The 21,642-nt window shown below is 31.5% G+C and overlaps 1 protein-coding gene and 1 non-coding gene across 2 annotated transcripts; both read right to left on the bottom strand.

Annotated features, from left to right (window-relative positions):
• Window positions 1-4,083: 4,083 nt before the first annotated feature.
• Window positions 4,084-10,569, bottom strand: LOC139424775 (integrator complex subunit 1). The gene has a single exon (XM_071179472.1). It carries the CDS (start codon window positions 10,539-10,541, stop codon window positions 4,185-4,187), a length of 6,357 nt encoding a protein of 2,118 aa, XP_071035573.1. The 5' UTR covers window positions 10,542-10,569; the 3' UTR covers window positions 4,084-4,184.
• Window positions 10,570-13,006: 2,437 nt separating this feature from the next.
• Window positions 13,007-20,491, bottom strand: LOC107457242 (uncharacterized). Its single transcript, XR_011636549.1, has 3 exons — window positions 20,248-20,491; window positions 17,144-17,268; window positions 13,007-13,061 (listed from the first exon to the last, which is right to left on the bottom strand). It is a non-coding gene; the product is annotated as an uncharacterized protein (transcript).
• Between the last annotated feature and the right edge of the window lie 1,151 nt (window positions 20,492-21,642).

Below are 21,642 nucleotides of genomic sequence, written 5' to 3'. Positions count from 1 at the left end.
TATGTGATTTTTAAATCGCGTGAATAAGAATCTTGATATTTAATTCTAAAATAGCGTAAATACGAATCTCAATGCTGGATTTTAAATTCGTGGGATTACGAATCCCGATATATGATTTTAAAATCGCCTCAATGCGAATCTCAATATTTTATTTTAAAAAAGCGTTAATACGAATCTCGTTGTTTAATTTTAAAATCGCATAAATACGAATCTCAATGTTTCATTTTAAAATCACGTGAATACGATTCTCGATGGTTCATTTTAAAATCGCGTTAATACAAATCTCAGTCCCGCAGTGGACTGATCGTTAAGACACGGTTCCCAGCAGATCACCGAAGTCAAGCATCACTGGCTACGCTCAGTGTGCGGGTGAGTGACCACTTGGATCAGTCTGCGTAGGGACCGAGGGTGTGCGGTATTGGTCCTCGTTAAACTGTGCTACCGTAAAGTGCTCGACTTCGCGCGCAGGTCGTCGGGCTACCGAAGCGGGGGTGCCATCCCCTCCGCAGAGGATCAAAATTGTGATGGCATGTCTTCGGATCATCCTCCGGGATGTTTCCCAGACCGTCGCTAATAGCCCATTGTGCAGCTCTAGTGCGACGTAAATTAACAACAACAATACGAATATCAATGTTTCATTTTAAAATCGCGTGAATACGAATTCCGATGTATAATTTTTAAGTCACTTGAACCAGAATTTCAGCAATGTCTTTTAAATAACGTGAATACGAAACGGGATATTTGATTTCAAAAAAATCATGAAAATGCGAAACACGATGCGTGTAAATAAAAATCGAGATGTGCTATTTTAAGCTATAGGAATGTAATTTTATGTATCGCGTTTGTGTTGGCAGGAAAAAGAATGAAAAGTAATTTTTCTTACTTTCTCGGAAATTGGAAAAAGACAAACTTTTCTGGAAGAGGCAAATTTTTTTCAGTTAATAGCAAAACATTTTCCTCGGTGGTGATAAATTTTTCGTGAACGACGTTGCTGTTGAATGTTATACGGGTAACCTTTCACTTTCTGTGAAATTATGCGGAAAAGGGGGTAAAAAAGCTAAGTAGATTTTACCCAGCCCTACTAGAAAAAATAAGCACACATGTATGAGTATGAGTATGGAGTATTATAGGAACTGGACTATCTGACTGATGCATGCCATATGACATGACCAACTGTCCACATATAGAACACATGTAGAGTAGAAACTGTAAATAAAACTTGAACTGTTTCTGTATTTTGTGCAAGGTTTGTAATTGCTGAATTTTTTACAATAGCCTTCTGAAAAAACGGAGATATTTATGAATAACACTGCATTATATAGCATGCTAAGTGCTTAGCTGCAAACATGCGAATTTTTAAAATAATCATTTTAAAATGTTTGTAAATAAATTTAATTTCATTTGACAAATCAGAATAAACAGTTTTGCATTCTTTAAAAAAGATTATTTTTAGTTAATGATTTAAAACATATTTGTTTAAAACATTTGTCCAATAATGTTAACATTAGTCGGTTATTTTAGTATCACAAATACCATAATACTCATCTTTTTTCTTTTAAAATTAATTTTCAGCTTTTTTTTATTTAGTGCAGTGCACAAAAATAATTCCTCAGGTCGTATGAAATTGAATTTTTAAGAAAGACGTAAATTTAAAATTGGATATCTCACAAACTATTCGATCGATTTTGCTCAAATTTTGTATTTTGCCATATAAAGTTACATTCTTAAAAATAAATTTAAAAAATTTTATACATTGAAAAAAAAAGTTTTTTCTGAGTAGCATTACATAAAATAATAAATCTTGGAGAATTATTTTTTGCACAAAATTATCTTCGGATAAGAGAATTTTATAATACGTGTAGAAATTTTTTCATAAGTTCTCGACATATATACAAAAATTAAACTTTAGACAGACATATACAAAACTAAACATATACAAAAATTAAACTTTAGACTGATATCCTGGCAAAATTATTGAGACCAAATTTCCGGGATTGGGGCTATTCCTTATCCGTCGATGAGTAGTATATTTATTCAGAGAAGGTACGTTTTAGTTTCAGATTTAGTAACTTCAAATATCGTCTGCACAAAATATTTGAGGTTAACCCCGTAAGCCATTAAGTTTGAGATCCAGTACGTGAAAATCCGATCATCAGATCAAACGTTATTCAGAATGGTTCTTCTTTTCTTTTCACGCACATTGTATTTTATTATTTTTATTGAATATATTTAATTAAAATAAATTGCATAGCCGCACCGTCAATACAACTGCAGCTCGACATTATTTATTTTTAAAGACACAGTGACCACCTTTGAAAAATGTGTTTAAAATTCCTACTAAAAAATTTTTTTTTAAAAATGGAGGGACATTTTTTAAAGTAGGAACCGTTTGCGCATCATCTCAAGTGACGTCAGTTCAAGATCGTCATTACGTGTCATGTCTCTGCCAGCATTGGTTGTACACTTATGCTTTGCAATAGCTATTTTTTGCAATTACTGATTGACAAGCTACTTTGTTTGTCAGCATGCTAATCAGTAATTCCGCAGATTGTGAAGTTCGCTCAGTTATTCAGTTTTTAAATGCAAAAAAAAGTTTAGTGCTGCTAAAATTAATGGGCAGCTTGTTAAAGTTTATGGTGAAGGTGTAAAGAATGATGGAAATGTGCGTAGATGTAGGCTTTTTAATGAAGGAAGAACAAATTGTCATGATGAAGAACGATCTGGGCGGCCATTTGTCATGAACGGGAAGAACTGGATCATTCACTGTACAGCCCTCACTTAGCACCATTAGACTTTCCTCCATTTCCAAAACTCAAGTAACATCTTGTTGGAAAGAGTTTGGAAAATGATGACATGTTGTAAGAAACTGTTATTATTTAGTTTAACAGTCCAGCAGTCAAGTTCTTGGATGATGGGATCCAAAAGTTAGTACCACAACTTGACAAATGTTTCAATGAAAACGGTAAAAATGTTAAAAAGTGAATAAATGTTTATTTTTTAGTTATAATTATGATACAATTTACATTCTTAAATAAAGTTTATCTTATTACAAAGCAGCTCTTACCTAAAAAATAACCCTCATACATGTAATTTAGAAATAGCAAATTTAAAGTATTGGGGGGGGGACGTTTTGGATTTCTGCTTCTAGCCTTTCACCATTGAAGTCAGAACGAACAAAAACCGGATCAAACTAAAAAACTGGAATGGACTACAAGCCACCTCTAAGTTTTGTCCTCTAAGAAACAGAGTAAGAAGATTTCAATTCCATATTTAAGTCATAATAACTTTTTAGATTTTTATAGCATTTTGGTTCCTCTTTTTTAAATGTTAATCCCAATAACCAGGAAGACTATATGTTAGATGTTAGTATACACAAATCTGATTAATACATCAAAAGTCATTAAAAATGAGCAATTTTTTTGTTATGCAGACTACAGATTATAATTGTAATGAAACAAGATTACTATTAGATTATAGTTGTAATGAAATTATTCTTAAAATCTACTCATCACAAACTATAATAAATTGTAAAGAAATATCATTTTTATTTCACTTCGTTTAAAATTAACTAGCTTGTAGCAATATTTGGAATATATTTGCCAAATTATCACTGGCAAGTTTTTCAATGCAATGTTAATCTGTTTTAATCAATAAAGTAATAGTGACAAGTAGAAATCGAAGAAATATATAAACACGCAGAAGAAATTATGAAGTCGTCATATTATTTTGCCAATTTTGTTACAACACAGATTTGCAGATGAGTATAAGTCAAAAATTGTGCTTTTTATAATTTAAACCCTTATAACCTAAGCTATTGGTTCTCACATTCATCTTTAGTAGTTAAAAAAAAACACAAGAATTTAGAATTGCAATATACAAAGTCGTGTAAGATATTATACAAAGCAATCTAAGTAGTGCAAATATTTATCAAAATGATAGTAGAAATCCTGAACAAGGGTAAGTATAAATGAAATAATAAGTTCAATTAAATTTAATTTAACCTACTTAAAAGAATGATTAATGAATATTAAAGCATTTCAAAAAAAGAAGGGAAAAAAGACAACATATAAATAAATACACAACTAAAACAGCAATACTTTAATTCAACTAAAAATTTACAGCAAGAATTATTACGTAGAAGTTTCATCATGAATTCATGAAGAACAATAAATGAAACGTACAATTTATGAACCACTCTGTGCCACAAAATAAGCTATTGTTCCTTTAATTTGTGAAGCGGTATTAATATTCTTCATCATTCCAATGCAGAATGTTTTCTGCAACAGCACTGTAGCATATTCTTGGACTAAAACAGTAAATTCCGGTAAATGTTCCAGAGCAGTCAAGACAATGTCAACATGCTCACTCTCCAAGCATTGCAGGTAATTTGAAATAAACAATAAACCACGATTCGGATTATGTTTGACGTAACGCATCACGAGGTTGAAAGCAGTCATACGAAACTGCACATTGCTGTCCTGCATTAAAGTCTTTAAATTATCAACAACATTCTCCAAGATTCCGGGTTTCTTATAGGATATGCTCTCCAATTCTTGCAAAGCAGCGGATATATCATCAGAATTTCCCTGGGACAAACGATTAGCAATTGATGGATAGTTGGATTGGGACAAGTTCGTCTGGAGCTGCAACCCAGCTATTAAATCATTGATGGAGGGTTCGGCCTTATCCTCTGGGCTAGAAGAGGTACCAGGGGTACTACGAAAGTGCATACAGGTCCCTGTAAGAATAGTTCGAAAGTTTATTAGATCTGGGTGATGGCAGGCTAAATCCAGCAATATTTCGCTGTATTGCTGAATAAATACCCGCGCTTGGACAGGCTTTGTTCCTAGGTACTGAATCAGGAAGGTAAAAAACCGGTTTAGAAGTTGCATGATTTCTTTAGGTGTTCCGTATGTTTGGAAAACTTCTATATACAAAGACAATATATTGTGCAAGTCAGAGGTGTATTCATTTTTAAAGGAGAAAGGTGGCAACAGCTCGAGAATGCTCAGATAACAGCTGAAAAGGGCAACATGGTTCTGGAAGCGGAAAAGATGGTACTCTAAGTGAACTCTTCCCCGTAACAAAGAAATCATCATGGGTAACTGCCTTAGAAGCAGTAACGGGTGAGTGCTGGCCATTTTCTTGCAGATGAATTCGATGCGTATCATCTTCGGCAGACACTGCTTGCTCGAATCTGTTCTGGCTAGAGATAACAGCAAACTGTGAGATATGATATCCAGCTTACAACTGTTACTTTTCAACTCCTGCACTCCCTCAGACAAGAAAGTAAGAGAATCTGATATCAGTATGAGAATGGATGGTATTTGGTGGTATGCTTGAAGCAACAACTCGTGTGCTAATTTGCTTCGTATTGTCCCATTTTTGATGACGTCGAGTAAGTGATGAACAGAAGCATTAATCAGTGATCTTCGATGAGCCAAGCACTTCATTAGTAGCTTCAATCTCTTTTCATAAACTGAATTATTGACACTTGAAGTTAAACTCAAAACATTAGTCTCTTCTGATATGGTTTCGGTACATTTAGATCCAGCTTCTTCCAAAATATAATCTATAACACATTTCATTTGGTCCTCTGTTAAAGCAAGAATATCTTCTTCACATCCTCGCTTATGTTTCTTCTTATATCGACCTTGCCATATCTTCGGAATGTATATGCAAGCATGCAGGAAGTCTAAAACTGAAGTTGGATCAAACTTAACGTCCAAATCACCAGAGTTCAAAATTGTGCAAATGTAATAATGCAATGTTTCCCAACTAGACTGATGAATAAGAAGAGCTAGAAGATAAGGTCTAAAAGGTACAGTTATTGCTTCTTGTTGATTGCTTATGAGAGAAAATAATAAATGGCATTGCGATTTCGGAAAAGAACTGACTATTTTGGGTTCCAGGCATTCTAGCCAATCGACAAAGAAACAAAACTTGGAACGATTGAATGTCTTAATATTAGGGCTGATAGCCATGGTTAATCGTTTTATAGTGATATTTGTCATAGCAGTCATAAGAGGTTTAGTATTAACCTTACTGATTGCATTTCTTACCAAATACTGCATGACTTCTTCCAAACGTAAGGAATCATCTGTCTCAGCTGCTTGGACAATTTTAGAAATACTTTCACTATTGTCAGGATCGAATTGCTGCACAAATAATTTCCATGGTGCAGGCTTCTTTGTTTCAGGAGGCTTATGCTTATTGTAAAATTGGGAAGCAACTGTTAGAAGAGATGAGCTGGTAGCAGATAGAATATAAATGATTTGCTGGCAAATCCATTTCAACTTCTGAGCCAATATGTTCTTGTTGATATCAACATTAGCTTGTGATGCTGTGGCTAATCTAAAGAGCACAGAAGAATAGTATGATTTCTTATGAAGAGCTTGTAGAAAAGCCATTTTAGATTCACTTCGCAGAATTTGTTCACAAGTAAGAATAAAAACATTTATGGAACCATTATCAGAAGTTTTATCCAGGATGTCTTTAGATAAGGCTTTTTGTAAACCTTTGAACAAATCTTGTTCTTGCTTGGCACTCAATACACCACTTGATAGATTTAATCCTAAAAGCTTGACAAGAGAAATAGATATTGAATCCGGATCAATGGCTGTCGAGAGCTTAGGAGGAGCACGCTGTATGACCGGAGTTTGATTAGGGACAGCATCGCAATCATAAGACATATCAGTAGAATCATTCTCGAGTAAGAGCTTGGCAAATTTCTCCCCGCCAGATGCTCCTCTTCGATGTTGAACTTCAACTAGCTGAGACATATAAGATTTATCCACCACAGCTTCCTCAACAGAAAAGCTGTCAAATTCAACCGCCAAATCCAAAGTCTTTAAGAGTTTACTCATGCTAGAAACAGGGATTCCAAATGATTGAATAAAAAGTACCAACTGGGAAGGATCTAAGTCTTTTAACGCCGCATCTACTAAGACACCAACTGATGATCGAATCATTCGCAATTTCAGCCAATCAGGGAGCAAAAGTGCTTCCTCAGATGTATCGACTAAAAAGGCTTTTGGTTGTTCAAAATTTTCTGGGAACCAAATTTGAAGCAAGGCATCAAAGTAAGATCTGGTACCAGTCAAGGGTGGACCATAAGTTAGCACAATTATCATAGCATGAACAACTAATATATGCATTGTAGCTGATTCACCCGAGGCCCATTGAATGAGTATCTGATCCTGTGATTCAGACCAGCAATATACTTCCTTTGAAGGTATTTTGGCAGCACTAAGATATTTGAAAAATATTTCTGAAACAGAGGCCAAAAAATTATTTCCTTGATCACTGCAAACATTTTCATTAGGTAAAATGGTATTGACGATAGTAGGCCGTTCCACAATCATCTGAGCCATATCCAATGCTAAATCTCCAAATTCTTGCAAATTATTATCAGGAGTATGAATGGCTAAGAAAGCAACATAGGATGCAATAGCTAAAGGTTCATTTTCAATTTGACATGCTTGTCTTAAAAATATGCTTATTTGAGTACGGATCACCTCAAAATGAGGTAAAAGTGGCATACTCTTTAACAACCAATTATATTCACCACATAAATTCTTCTGAACCATATCTTCATCATCAGAAGCAGGACTCTTATTAGGCTGAGTTAAAAGTAATTCCAAGCCTTTTAGAGCAAGTGTCCTGGCACTAGACTGCTGAGAGCTCAACCGTTTCATAAAATAACTAATAACTTCCACTGTGTCCTGAGGTTCACTATCAGGATCATGGAGCAACTTCTGCAGATGAAAAAGCAACTGCTCTTGCTTTTTCTTCTTTTTCATGAAGTTAATGTCTTCGTTTACATCAATCAAACCTCCATGATCACTGATCAGGAACTCGCACAAGCATTGCACTGGTAACATATTGAAAGAGCTTGCGCTTGACTCAACCAGCTCACTAAGCCAAGACATGGATTGAGTAGTTCCTTGTCGCTGAATGACATCCAGCAAAAAGTCAGGATTTCGACTACGACAAAGCAAATCACCAAGCTTCAGTTTGGAATTTAAACCTTTTAATTGATCTAGGATAACAACAGGTGGCTTTCTGGCAGGTCCGTGAGGGTCCATTGATATCAATTTAGATAACAATAGACTGTTTGATTCCGTTATAGTAACTTTAGTAGAAGCAGCAGCCAAATGAGTTTCAAATATAAGAATTTGATCTTTCTCCATTTGGCTCATTTGAAGTTCCCGGCTACGAATTTCATCTGCTTTTTCTCCCAGTGCCATTGTCGGGGGTGGGAAAACAAATTGGTTGGTTATGCACATTTCCATTAGATTCCTAAGCATAGGACATGTTTTCCAAGCCATTTCACCAAAAGTGCTAGGATTGTGGCAAATGATTATTAATAACATTGACCAACCTTTCCAATATAGCTCAGAGATTGCTAAATTAGGAGGATGATAGCCTTGAGGAAGCGTTATATTTTCCGGATGATGGTAAGCACACAAATTGAAAATGAAGTCGTATAATTCGGTGTTATCCATTTCCAACACAGGAAAATCATCAAAGAATGTCATTGCAGACCTTTTCACAAGTTGGTCAGCAAGTTCTAATGCTTCAGGTGCTGAGAGATGGTGGTCACGTGACAGACCAATAATAAGTATTCTCATTAAAGTATCCTCAAGCAGCGGTACTTCCGATGATATGTGAAACAAGAGCATTTTTTCATTTTCTGATGGCCAATTCTCTTTGTTAAAGTAGTGTTCTATGTGTTCACGAAAGAGAAGTTTATGAATGCTTTGGTGGAACTCATTACGTCCTGGTTTGTATATTTTTGGAACAACTGAGTATAACCACCAGACTGCCTCCCTCTGAATATTAGAAACATGCATTTGGTAGTTGCGAAGTGCACTCAAATCTTTCTTTTCTCCTCTAGAGCAGGCAGTGAACTGGTCCTTAACGGAAGGAGTAATTCCCAGAAATATAGCTAAAACAATCAAATCTGCAATCGATAAAAACACTCTTTCTTTCAAAGGCATTTCTAAAGTGGCAAATGATGGATCTCTACGTTCTTGAAGAAGTCCGATACAGAACAAATAAAAATTAAAATCATGCCTCACGGTACGCACAATTTCTCGCAATAACACTCGCAAGCCTCTCAAATAATCATCTCTGTTGCAAAGCAAATCCAAAAATACCTCAGCCAACACTTTAGCAGCTTGGTCGGGTGAATGCTGAAAGATAATTGAAAGCAACTGCATATTATTTGGACTTCTCGAGTTAGACAGTTCATTATAAATAGCATGTTTGAGTAAAGAGCTTAAATTTTCTGCGTGCTGACTAAGAAGTTCTTTAATGCATAGTAGATAATGGTTTATGATAGGTTTAGCTTTCATTCGGATTTTTATGAGCTGACTTATAACTTCTACGTCATTTTGATTGTGTTGATTACAATTCAGACAGATAGCGTACAGTAAATCTTGAGCTGGCTTAGCTAGTTTAGGATTCTGCAACCAGAGTTCTAGTTTCTGAACAGCTGATAATCTAATTTCACTTATACCGCACGTTGATACCAAAAAACGTAGCATGTTACGAGACACCTCTGATGGCTGCCTACGAGTCAGTTGCTCCCCAACAACTTCTAGAACATGCTGAGTCAAACTTTCTTCACTATAAACATACCTGGGAAATACAGCAACACCTTCTAAGCTTTCTTGTGTCTCTAAGCTTATACTAGAGCACGATTCATCATCATCAGTAGCAATGTTTGGGGGACTAGGACAAGCCTCTGGTTTGAACAACCTTTCAGGAATTAGCATATTTTTAGGGATTGATTTCGTTTTGAATGCAGTTAATATGTTATCTACAAAACCTTTACAATAATCATGATCAACCCACATACGTTCTCCTAGAGAATCTTCAATATAAGCTTTAACGAATGCATCAGGCCAATTACTGTCATCTTTGTGAGCAAACATCAAAATGTTAGCGGCCAATATAGATATCAAATTGTTTCCCTTTGACTTAAAATTTACATTTAAATCTTTCTTTAACAAGCTACTAAATGCTTCAATGGTTAGTTCAGTACAAAATAAAAATGGTCTCGATTTCACAAGATATTGCAGACTCAAGAATAGAAGGTTATCGACTTTAGTGCGAGAAGCCTTTAACTTCTTTGCAGCCCCACACAAAAGGGCTTCTATTCTTTCATCATCGCTGATATCTTCAGCATCTATAACCTTATTGACAAGGTCACAAGGTTCAACTTCTACAGCAATACTCTCCCATTCATCACCTTTGATAGTTTCTTTTTTACTGACAGATCCCACGCGCTTTACATGAGAAGTAGAAGCAGATGAGGCAAGCTTAGCTTTCTTGGCAGGTATCACAGATGCAGCAGAAGTTGAAGCCTCGGTTTTCCTTTCGGATGAAGCAGTTGAATGCAGAGAGGATTTGGATTTAATTTTAGTATCTTCAGCTTGGCGTGCAGCAGGTTTGGAGCCCAGAGCAATGAAATCTGAATCATGAAGAGGTTTCACCTTATTCCCTGTTCTTTTCATTTTCTTCTCTCGCTCCATCTTAAATTCTGTCAAAGATAAAAAAATAGCTAACTTTTACATTTAGTATAAAAAACATATTTTTTCCCTAAAATAATATGTTAATATTTTCCGAATAATAATTTTTTTTACATTACCTACCATACATTACCTATAAAAAAAATTTACTGTAGTCACCATTACTGTCACTGTTTCAGAAAATCATCACCAAGCGTACTTCGCAAACAAGATAAAAAATATATACTTTATTTTGTCAATTTTGCAGAAATATTTAAGAAACATTCTAATATGAAAATGTTATTGAGACAGACATTTATCTTTAAGATATTTTATACCAAAGTCGAAATTATTATTATTTATGTTTTTTATAGCATTATTCTATTTTAAACGAAATTATTAACAAAAGAATATTAATTTTCTTGCAGTTGCATATTCTGATGTCTAAAGATGAGCACTGTATTTCACTTTTTTTAAAATTAGTTTTTGAGTAATTAAATAATTTAACTTTATTCTTTCACAATTTTATTAATATAACAGAAAAAAAGCAGTTTATATGCCTTAATCTTAGATATGTATATAACAAAGAACTAGGCCCTTATTTAAATTTTAAATTAGTTTAATTTTGAATAATTTAAAATTTGATAAGTTACTATATCGTAAAGCTCTTTACAAAGAAATTCATTCGCATAATCAGGAAAAGCTAATAAGAAACTCATACTTTTTTCTGTTTTTTGAAAGCTAACATTGTTAAATAGTTTGCCTTTATTTTAAAAAAAATATTTTAGATCATTCTAACTCGATAAATATTTGTGTAAATAAATATTGAGAAGTTTTTAAAAGTCTCCATCATGTTCTTTCTTCTTACTGATCTGCCTCTAGTGTTTGACCAAATGCTAATTTCTTATTAAGATGGCACAGTTTAAAATATAAAATTCAAACCATGAAAAACAAAACTAAGGGTTTGTTACATATGTATTGAAATAAAGAAACTGGGAACATTGAATAGCACTAAGGCAAATGAAACCAGCTGGAAAAAAAACTGTGCAAACAGTCCTGCATATTTGGTGGACGTAAGTCTAAGCTTCCTAATACATTTAAAATAAGGTACACACAAAAAAAAATTAAGTATAAAAGATAAGGAATTGAATAAGACAAAGAAATTGGAAAAAGAATGGAACTCAGGTTGCAAAATAAATAAATAAATAAAAATAAACAAAAAAAATTTCATCTTATTACTTCAATGTAAGAAAATTGGTACTAACATTTTATGACAGTTAACAAAAACACTATACACAACACAAATGCATGAATAAAAAACACCACAACAAAATGTTAGATTTGAGGTTTTTCCAATAAAGTATTCAACCATAATGGTTTTGTCCTATGATTAAATTTTCAAAAACTGATAATTATAAACTATCTGCCAACCCTAATTAAAATGCTTCAACGGCATTTTTTAGCACACTTTCAAAACGAAAATTAATTACAGTATATTCCGGCGCATAATGCGCGCCCGTAATTTCTAATAACTTTTTTTTAATTTTAAGATATACTCTTCGTATAACGCGCACGAAAATTTGGATTATACATGTGCAATATCTTGTCTAGTATCAATAGAAAACCAGAAAGCCTTTTAGTGTGGGTGGGACATGTTTAGGTCCCACCTTACAGATAATACAAAAAATTGTTGAAAGAACATAACACCGATGTGGCAGTTATTCCGGGCGGATTGACACCATTAGTTCAGCCATTGAACGTCTGCTTAAACAAACCATTTAAAGCCAATTTAAAAAAACAGTCGAACACTTGGATGTTGGAGGGCGAGAAAACCTTTATGAAAGGAGGACATATGCGTCATGCAAGTTTGGAAACAGTGTGCAAATGGATATTAAAAACATGGGATGAAATTACGCCTGAGATGGTTAGAAAATCATTCAAAAAATGCAGCATTTCAAATAATCTGGACGGATCAGAAGATGACTGTTTATTTATGGATGAGGGTAACGCAGATGATGAAGACGAAACAGATTGTATAACGAAATTGTATTATTGTATTATGTAATAACGAAAATCAATAAAGTATACAGGTAAAGGTATGTTATTTCTTTAAAATAAAAGTATTTTTCTATATTTGAATTTTTTTAATCTATAATTTTTTATATTCGGCGTATACTGCGCACCCGTAAATTCCAATGTTAATTTTTGTATTAAAAGTGCGCATTATACGCCGGAATATACGGTACTAATGTTCAACAAAGTAGCATTGTAATTTCGAACCCAATCCAGAATACAAGAGAGCTCCTGGATCAAGCATTGGGGGAAATTTGTGCTCATGGAGCACTTTTTGAGGGAACTAACCCGCATTTGAGTTACAGGGAGAGGTATATATCCATTAAAATTTTATGACTGATTAAAAAATAGTTTTATAAATTTTACTACACTAGAAATCTTTAAAAAAAATTGATAGAACTAAGCACCGCTCAGGTACTTTCCAAATTTTATTTTGTTCAAAATTTAGACATCAGAGAAATAATTTCTTACCTGAAAAAGATAAAAATATTTCATATAATTAAAATATATAAAATATTTAATGGTTATTTCACTTTGTAACAAATTTAAAGTTGTTTTTACATTTTAAAGTACTATAAATAATACTACTACAAAACTTTGAAACATCTAGCTAAACTATGACTGAAGTGATACAGGTTAGTTTCTGAACACTTTTAACCCGAAAATATGTTTTTTCTTCGATAAAAGGTTTGTTTATTTACTAATGTTACTAATTTCAAATTATAATAAAGGCATAAGAATTCTTGATTATATTTCAACATAATATTTGTATTTAATTTAAAAGCGATCCTAGCAGGAAAGATTTAAAAAAATAGAGGACAACCTTTTACAGACATTAAGCTGCATGATTTTAACAATTATAATTAAATATGAGTTATTAAAAAAAACAAAGATATATAATTTTTCGGAATACAAGTCTGAATTTTTTATGAATGCACAATTTTTATACTTTGCAGTATTTGATACTGTAATAGGTATATGCTGATCCAGAGTTTATGTGAACAGACCCATTTGTATGTAATGGTAAAAAAAACTACTCATAATTAAAGGAGCCTAAATTTAACACTAAATCATGTTCTTTCAGCCAAGGTTTTTGTCAATTCCTGAAAATATGGTAATGTTTTCGATCTGCATAAAAATCATACAAACCATTTGTCTTTCAAAATGTTGCAGTTCTTACTACACAATGATAACAAGCACTAAATTTATCTATATTAAAAAACATGCAAAAAAAAAATTATTGACAATTTTTAAAGATGCATACAAATCGCCGTTACACTAGATTTAAAGACAACAATTCCTTTTATGAGCTATAATGCATCAAACATGTCAGTTTAACAGAAACAAAATGATGAAGTGCAATTTCCCTGAGTAAAAAAATCAGTATGCCAGCAGATTTATAATGGCAGAATTGTAGCCAAACTTAAAGCATACATCTTAAGCTATCAGCAGTTATAGCTTGCGTTAGATGAGAAAATTAGAATAGTTCTGAGTGTCAAAATACATTGTTGCTTTTCCATGATACAGGTATTTGATCATTTCAAATTAATGTTCAAAATTCGTCGATACGTTTTGTTTTATCACATTTTTATTCGGCAGGAAGCAAAGCGAAAAATAATAATAATTTGCTGTGATTTGAAGTCTGTCAACTTTTGTTTGGAAGTTTTGCTATTTGTGGGACTACAGACGTGTTTTGTATAATTGCATATGCAAAATTGTTGTTATTGAATATATTGTTAATGAATTTACATAGAAAAAAGAGTGAAAAAATGGCATTCGCAAGCAAAAGTTAAAACAATGCAGATGATTTTTCAGATTATGAAGATGTGAACATATACAAAGACTAATATTTAACTTTCTTCATTTGCCCGAGATAATTTGGGATAGTAAAGTGATGGTAAATTGAATATTTTTACGCATTAGCAAATTAAAATTTCAACTTAGAACTTGTGTATTATGTTTTGTTTTAGTTTCTTGTATTTATTAATGAAATAAAAAAATATGGTGATTTTTGCACTTTTTTTTTCAAAAAAATTGGTTAGGGAAGCAGTTAATACTGAACATTTTTGTGAAGTGTTAACTGGTGGGAATAAATTTTAACTAATATGATCAGAGGTTTTTTTCGTTTTGTCCAATATAGCAGAAAAGACAATGACTAAAATGTAATAATAAATCAGAAAAAAAAATTAGGCAGTAATAAAAAGCATAAGAAAAAATATCTCATCGTAAGAATAAACAAAGTCATGGACTATAATTAAACACTAGATTTGTGGCAAATTGGGTTGAAAGAAATAACTCAAATGAACTCAAGTTACACAATTAGAAATTGCAATGCAAATATAAAACTATAAGTAGAAGTATATTTTTCATAAAACACAACTTGGTTACTATTGCTTTCAAAATAATTAATAAAATAAAAATAATTATGCAAGATCAGAAAAAAAATAGACTACCAACATTAAATATTATTTAACATTACATTTTTATTATTTCTAAATCCATACATCACTAAAAATTTTAACAAAATCTAAGAGCATTTTTAGAACATTAGTGTGTGTTCTGCATGTCAATTAAAATTAATCTATGCTAAGAATGGTAGACAGAGTTATTTTAAAATGTAATATTAAATAATATAATTATAATATAATAATGCAAATAAATTGATGCTTTTGACAAATTAAAAGAGGATCTTTCTAGTTTTTGGCTAAATAAAATAGTGGATTTTTTAAGGCAGTGCTAATCTTGTAAAAAGGTCACATAAAAAATAAAAAAATTACTCCATTGGAGAATTAATAATAAAATTATTCCATTGGTAAAGGGAACTAACTCTGATAAGAACTGCTAGCTAAATAATGACTTTATCTAAGTGTAGGTCTAATATCAGTAAACAAATATAGGGAGAAAAAAAGACAATCTTCATTAAATATACAAATAGCAGACTATTAATACGAAACAATAGGCAAACTAAAAAGAAATTTTATTTATTTAATTTTTATTGATAAACAAATACTTAAAATAAAACAAACTTTATTGTTGTTGACGTATGCCTGTTTAGGCAGAAGGGGTGCGATTGTTCTTGTTTTTCAGTGGCGCCATCTATGGCCAAGAATTCGACTTCTGCCACTCCATACATCGCAACCGTTTATTGGGCGGCCCCATTCATACAACCACAGAGCGTAATTTTGACCTGAATCAGAGAACGATCGATCTCCAATCCAGTACCCCCAGAGGTACTGATTTGTTATGGGAACATGGAGGACTTTTGCTACTCGACAGATGTGCATCAGTCACTTTACTACAAGGGGAGTCTTCGGCCGGCGGGGTACAAATCCACGAACTCTCGGACATGGGCCCAGTACCCTACTGACCAGGCTACCTCAGCCTAACAAAGTTTATTTATTTAATTTAATTTCATGCCTTATTCTAATAAGAAAGTTCACAGAATATTCAGAAGTATTCAGTTCACAGAATAATTTTATTAATAATTATTTTATTAACTGTACAATTTAGATTATTTTGTGAGCAACAAATATTACATAATTTATTTTCTTGAAGAATAATATATTCAAAATTAAAATGTTTAAAAATAAACAAAGGTAACATATTTTAACATAGCAAACATGTAATATATTATATCCTTTACAAGTTAGTAGCTATCAATTATGTAATATTTCTTTTCAAATTAAAAACAAAGTTCTTCCTTTAACCAGTTGAGAATTATATGTTAAGAAAATAAATATTTGTAACAGTAATCAAAATTAAACTTAAAAACACAGATAATTTTACCAATGCGTAATTATTATTCAAGCAGTGGATTATTAATTTTAAATAGAATATGAATAAAAAGGCAGTGTTTTAAAGGGATAGTGACCTATTTTTACAAAAAAAAGTGCGTCAGGCAGGGTGAGCCGCCCTTTTAGAAACACTTAGGGAGAACACTGGAAAACAAATTATTGGAAATGCAAAGCAAAACGGAATTAAGTTAACTTTGATATGCTTATGATGAGGAAACAAATGAAACATTGCAAATGAAAAAAAGAGGAAAAAAACTATAAATGGATACATGTTTAGTTTTCTGAAGCAAATTTTTTAGAGTAAAATATATAAAACACAAAAATAATTAAAGTAAAGATTGATTTTCATTCAGTTTCCACTTCATAACCAATAAAAAATTATAACAAAGAATTTCAAATTCATTTTTTTTAAAAAATATAGAATTAGAAAATTAAAATATAACTGATAGTAAAGTTCATCATACAAATTTAAGTAAAAAAAAAAACTTTCTTTGTATGTAGTGGTATTCTTTTCTTTTATTACATTCTTTTTTAATAGTAGTTTAAATAAAAAACATAAATATTTCAGCAATGACAATTATAATAGCTAAATTAGCAAAAGAACAATATAACATTTTTAATTGCTTTAACATGATGCAATTAAAAATGAGCAAACAAACAATTGTCATAAGACATAAATTATGCACAATTCAGATGATAAAATAAACAAATTATAAGTATATTACAAATAAAAATTTAGAAAAAGGAAAACAGACTTACATATGCTATCTACTAAATTGACATAACTTCATACAAAAGAAAATGTTTTGTTTGAATCAAATGTCCCCTGGACTGGTGGTTAATTTTTTACTCAGCTAACGTTTTCAATTAAATATATGTAAATCCTATAAAAGAAAGAAAAATATGAACATTAATACAGTTTAAAAACAAAATTGTAAAAGATAAACACTTGAAAAAACATACAGTATCAAACTGGGTAAATCAGCCCATAAAAAGCCTTTTTATTTTTTTATTAATCTGTATAGTAATTATAGGAAACTGGTAAAAAAAAATGTAGATTCTGTTGGTTTTCTTTACTCTAGATTTTTAATCTTACAAATATTTTGACATAATGATTTTACAGTAATAATAAAGTGATAGTTTTTGAATAAATAAAAAACTATTTCTTTTCTTTAAATAGCATTAGTAGGTACTTTATTTACATAGTAGTAGTTTACTACATGGTTTCAGCCCACCTAGCTTCAGTTCAAAAAATAGCAGTTTGTCTAGGAAGTAAAGGCTATCTCTTTGCTACTATATTGGTTTTGAAATTGTGGAAACTTAATGTTCACAACCCTCCTGACCGACAAACTGGCTATTCAGGGAATGCTTTACTTTTACATTGGTCTTGCACTAGACTAATCGTAAAGACATTGTTCCTGATAGCCAAGCACCATTGGTTGTTGCCACTGAGCATGTGGGTGACCACTTTGATCAACCTGCTTAGTAGCCGAAGATGTGCAGTATTTGTCCTCGTTGAACCATCAAATACTCAACTTTGCACACAGTTAATCAGGATACCAAAGTGGGGAAGGGGTGGTAATCTCTTCTGCAGAAGATCTAAATTGTGAAGACATGTCTTTAAATCACACTCACGGATGTTTCCCAGACCATCCTTCATTGGTCTATCAATATTTTTAAAAAGTAAAGTTGTACATTTTGTACAAATCAAATTTTTTATTTGCAATTTCTTAGAAGAAAATAAGAGGGATAGTAATTACATTCAATAAAATAACCCACAGATTTTGTTTAAGACATAAATAAGCTTAATGGCTCTAAAAGAAATGGTACAGAAATTAAACTTCACTGTTTCTAGGTAAGAGTATTTTTTAACCTGGAATCAATTAGAGTCCTCTATAGTGTTTTATTGGCACTTTTTATGCTAGTAATAAACTGCACAAAAGTTCGGGAAACATACAAAATGAGATGAAGAACAAAATATACAAATTATTCTATGAGTATTGATTATGCATATTCAAGTAGAGAGTCAAATTATATCAAAATATGTATGCAATTATTTGTAACATTCGTATTCGTAACATTCGTAACATTCGTATTCATTTCATATAAAAAGTTCAGAAATGTGTGTTGAGGACATGGAACAGTAATGACATTTTACCTATATATTTTTTAAACATAATTTATATATGTGCTTGACGTCTTTTTTTCTTTAGTGCGTGTTGTAAGCAAAGCATACTATTAAATAATGAAAATAAATATTTTAATGAAAAATATTGCTTAAAGATGCAAAAGTTAACGGATTAAGAAAATAGGGTAAATATTTTTGCATTAAGTTGTTACATTCTGGTTATTTTTACAATCTTATCCTTTTTAGCTAATATTATATTAACTGTACATAATGATTATCTTATATAATTCTGTAAACTAAAAAGCTATTCTGCTCTATGGAAGAATTTGGTCTTGAACCATAAAACTCGAGTCAGATTTTACAAAACAATCAAAGCAAAAAATCAGAAGGTCAGAAGAAAATTTCAAAAATAAAATAAAAATTTCTACAAATGACGCGTATTAAAAGTATCTTTTAATTCCTTATTCTTAATAACTCCAATAATTTCATCATTCTTACAAAGTTCTATCTTTTTATAATTCTATTTTAAATTATTACACTCATGGTTATTTTAACCATCTTACTTATTTTTAGATGATATTTAATTAAAAAAAACGGATTATCATATGTAATTTTGCAAAAGTAAAATGCTGTTATGCTCTTTTTTTTCCATAACCAGGGGTCTGTCCAGACCGAATTTACTACCGTTTAGCAGTACCTTCACAAATTCAACTTAATCAAAAATGGCAGTTTCACAAAATACTTTTTCTTAAAATTTTATTTTTGTATCCCTTAAGAAACGATAAATCCATATTTTTACTATATTTCTGCGTTGATTTTTTAATATAATTTTTAATTTTTCACAAATTATGTCTGAATTTTCACAAAATAGGTATCTCTCAGAAAAACCTAGACAGACCCCTGATAACTCCAAGCAGCTGGAACAGAACAGAAGCAGAATTAGAACTAAAATGCCAATAATTTGCTAAGCTGAAACAAGGGGGATATTTCCGTATCGTGATCTGTCGCACCAACTACAATCGCCAAGGTGCAAAATAGATTTTAAACTTGCAAATATTTTTTTAAAAAAACGCGTATATGTTTGCCCGGGGGTGGCTACGAGCTTTACCTTTTGAGTTGGTCCCTTTCTGTGATGTTTTTTTTTTTAGTTTCTACTTTCTAGTACGACACTGCCTGAGTTTCCAAGACTTGGCGATCATCCTGCAACAGATCACTGTACGGAAATATCTCCGAAGCAAGTAGCTTTTAAGTAGTTTTTACTATGTTACAGTTACACTCAATATTTTTTCAATTTAAGACATTAGCATTGCAAGGCTTATAACCATATCCTTTATTTTTAATATCATAAAACAGAAAAGTAGTTCAACAGCAGTCTTATGTACATTAACACATTTATAAGACGTACGTGATTATTTATCAATAAAAATGATTTTAGCAATGATTTTTAATGTAAAAACTAATATTATGTGTCTATACGCATCATATGTGTTGCATGCATCATTTATGTATTCACTTCAAACCACCACATACATTACGCTGCTTATAAAATCATAATAAAATAACAAATTGAAAATCATCTAAAATATACGAAATAGTTAGCAGAATAATAGCAATTCCTCCAAACAAAAATAACTGAAATTGCAATAAAGAGAATTAAGCAATATTTAAAGTATGTAAACTGTCAAAACCATTCATATATTTACTATAAACAATTGATAAAACAGCATCACTTCACCCAAAATAAATTTGAGAGAATAAACTTGCTAATTCCAAGTCTTCACCCTTAGTTAGAATCAAGTTTTTAAAATTTGTGATTCTCAGAAATTATGATGACTTTTACATCAACAATTGCAAATTTAAAATTATTTATCATTAAAAAAAGCAAGTTTAAAGTCATAATTAGGAAAAATAATTTAAAATCTTCGGCAGAATCGTTGAGTGCAATGTAAATAATAACAATGAAAAAGTTAAAGGTTGATAATCTTATATATATTGTGTTTACTCAAACAAACACTTGGCTTATAGCTTTCAGAGAATTCCGAACTTACATTGAAGATTTAATTTTTTTAAACAAGCTATAAGCTAGCTTAATGCAAAGTCCTTTCAGTAATATTATACACCAGTAGCAACATTTGGACTTGAATTTGGGTACCTAATGATTGTGAGTTGATTATTAAAGTTTACTTGAAGTGCACAATGAAAATAAAAATTAAAAACTATACAGCTGTTGCTACATGGCGATGGATTGCCAATGATGATAGTTGTGGTATATGTCGAATGCCTTTCGACGGTTGTTGCCCAGACTGTAAAATGCCTGGAGACGATTGCCCACTTGTTTGGGGCAAATGTTCACATTGTTTTCACATTCACTGCATTATGAAATGGTTAACATCTCAACAAGTTCACCAACTATGTCCTATGTGTAGGCAAGAATGGAAATTTAAAGAATAATTTGATTTTTCTTTATATTTGTGCAGTTCTTTGTGGTCATCTTTATTTACTGCTTATTCTATGTTCCTGAAAATTATTACAGCAATTGCTCGATATTGAATTATGTGTAAAATGTATTATAATCCCAAAACTAACTATATACGTTTGTGTTTAGATATGAACTGCTTATTTTACATTCATTTTTACTGGAAAAATAATAACTATAATCACATAGAATTGTTTCCTGCAATCGTATCAACATCTTTTATTCAACAAAAGACAAATGCTTTTCACCCTGTAATCACAAGTTTTTCTTTCTTTATTAAAGCTGAATATTGTAGAATAGTTATGAAAATAGCCCCAAACTTGTAAATAAATTGTGTGTTTTTATGAGTTTAGTGTTTGATTTTTTAAAATGCAAGTACTATACAGTTTTGACATACAGTTATGTATAGCTGTGAATAAAATTGAAACATTAAAATTCTTTGTATTTGTATACTCTTACAAGCATATTTCAGTCATGTAGTTTTATTTTTTGGGCACACATTTATTAAGGTACATTAGTTTGTGTATTTTTTTTTTTTTTTTTTTTTTTTTTTTTTTTTTTTTTTTTTTTTTTTTTTTTTTTTTTTTTTTTTGCATTTTGAAATGCATTTAAAATTTGTACTGACTGATTTTCGGACTTGTCACCCCAACTTGA

The sequence above is a fragment of the Parasteatoda tepidariorum genome, chromosome 4 (assembly GCF_043381705.1).
Source record: "Parasteatoda tepidariorum isolate YZ-2023 chromosome 4, CAS_Ptep_4.0, whole genome shotgun sequence".
Classification (NCBI taxonomy): Eukaryota; Metazoa; Arthropoda; class Arachnida; order Araneae; family Theridiidae; genus Parasteatoda; species Parasteatoda tepidariorum.
The sequence above is the reverse complement of the archived record's forward strand: the minus strand, read 5'-3'. Positions and strand labels throughout refer to the sequence as shown.

Excerpts from the sequence above, each read along its gene's own strand:
- LOC139424775 (XM_071179472.1), bottom strand. The coding sequence starts at position 10,541 with ATGGAGCGAGAGAAGAAAATGAAAAGAACAGGGAATAAGGTGAAACCT.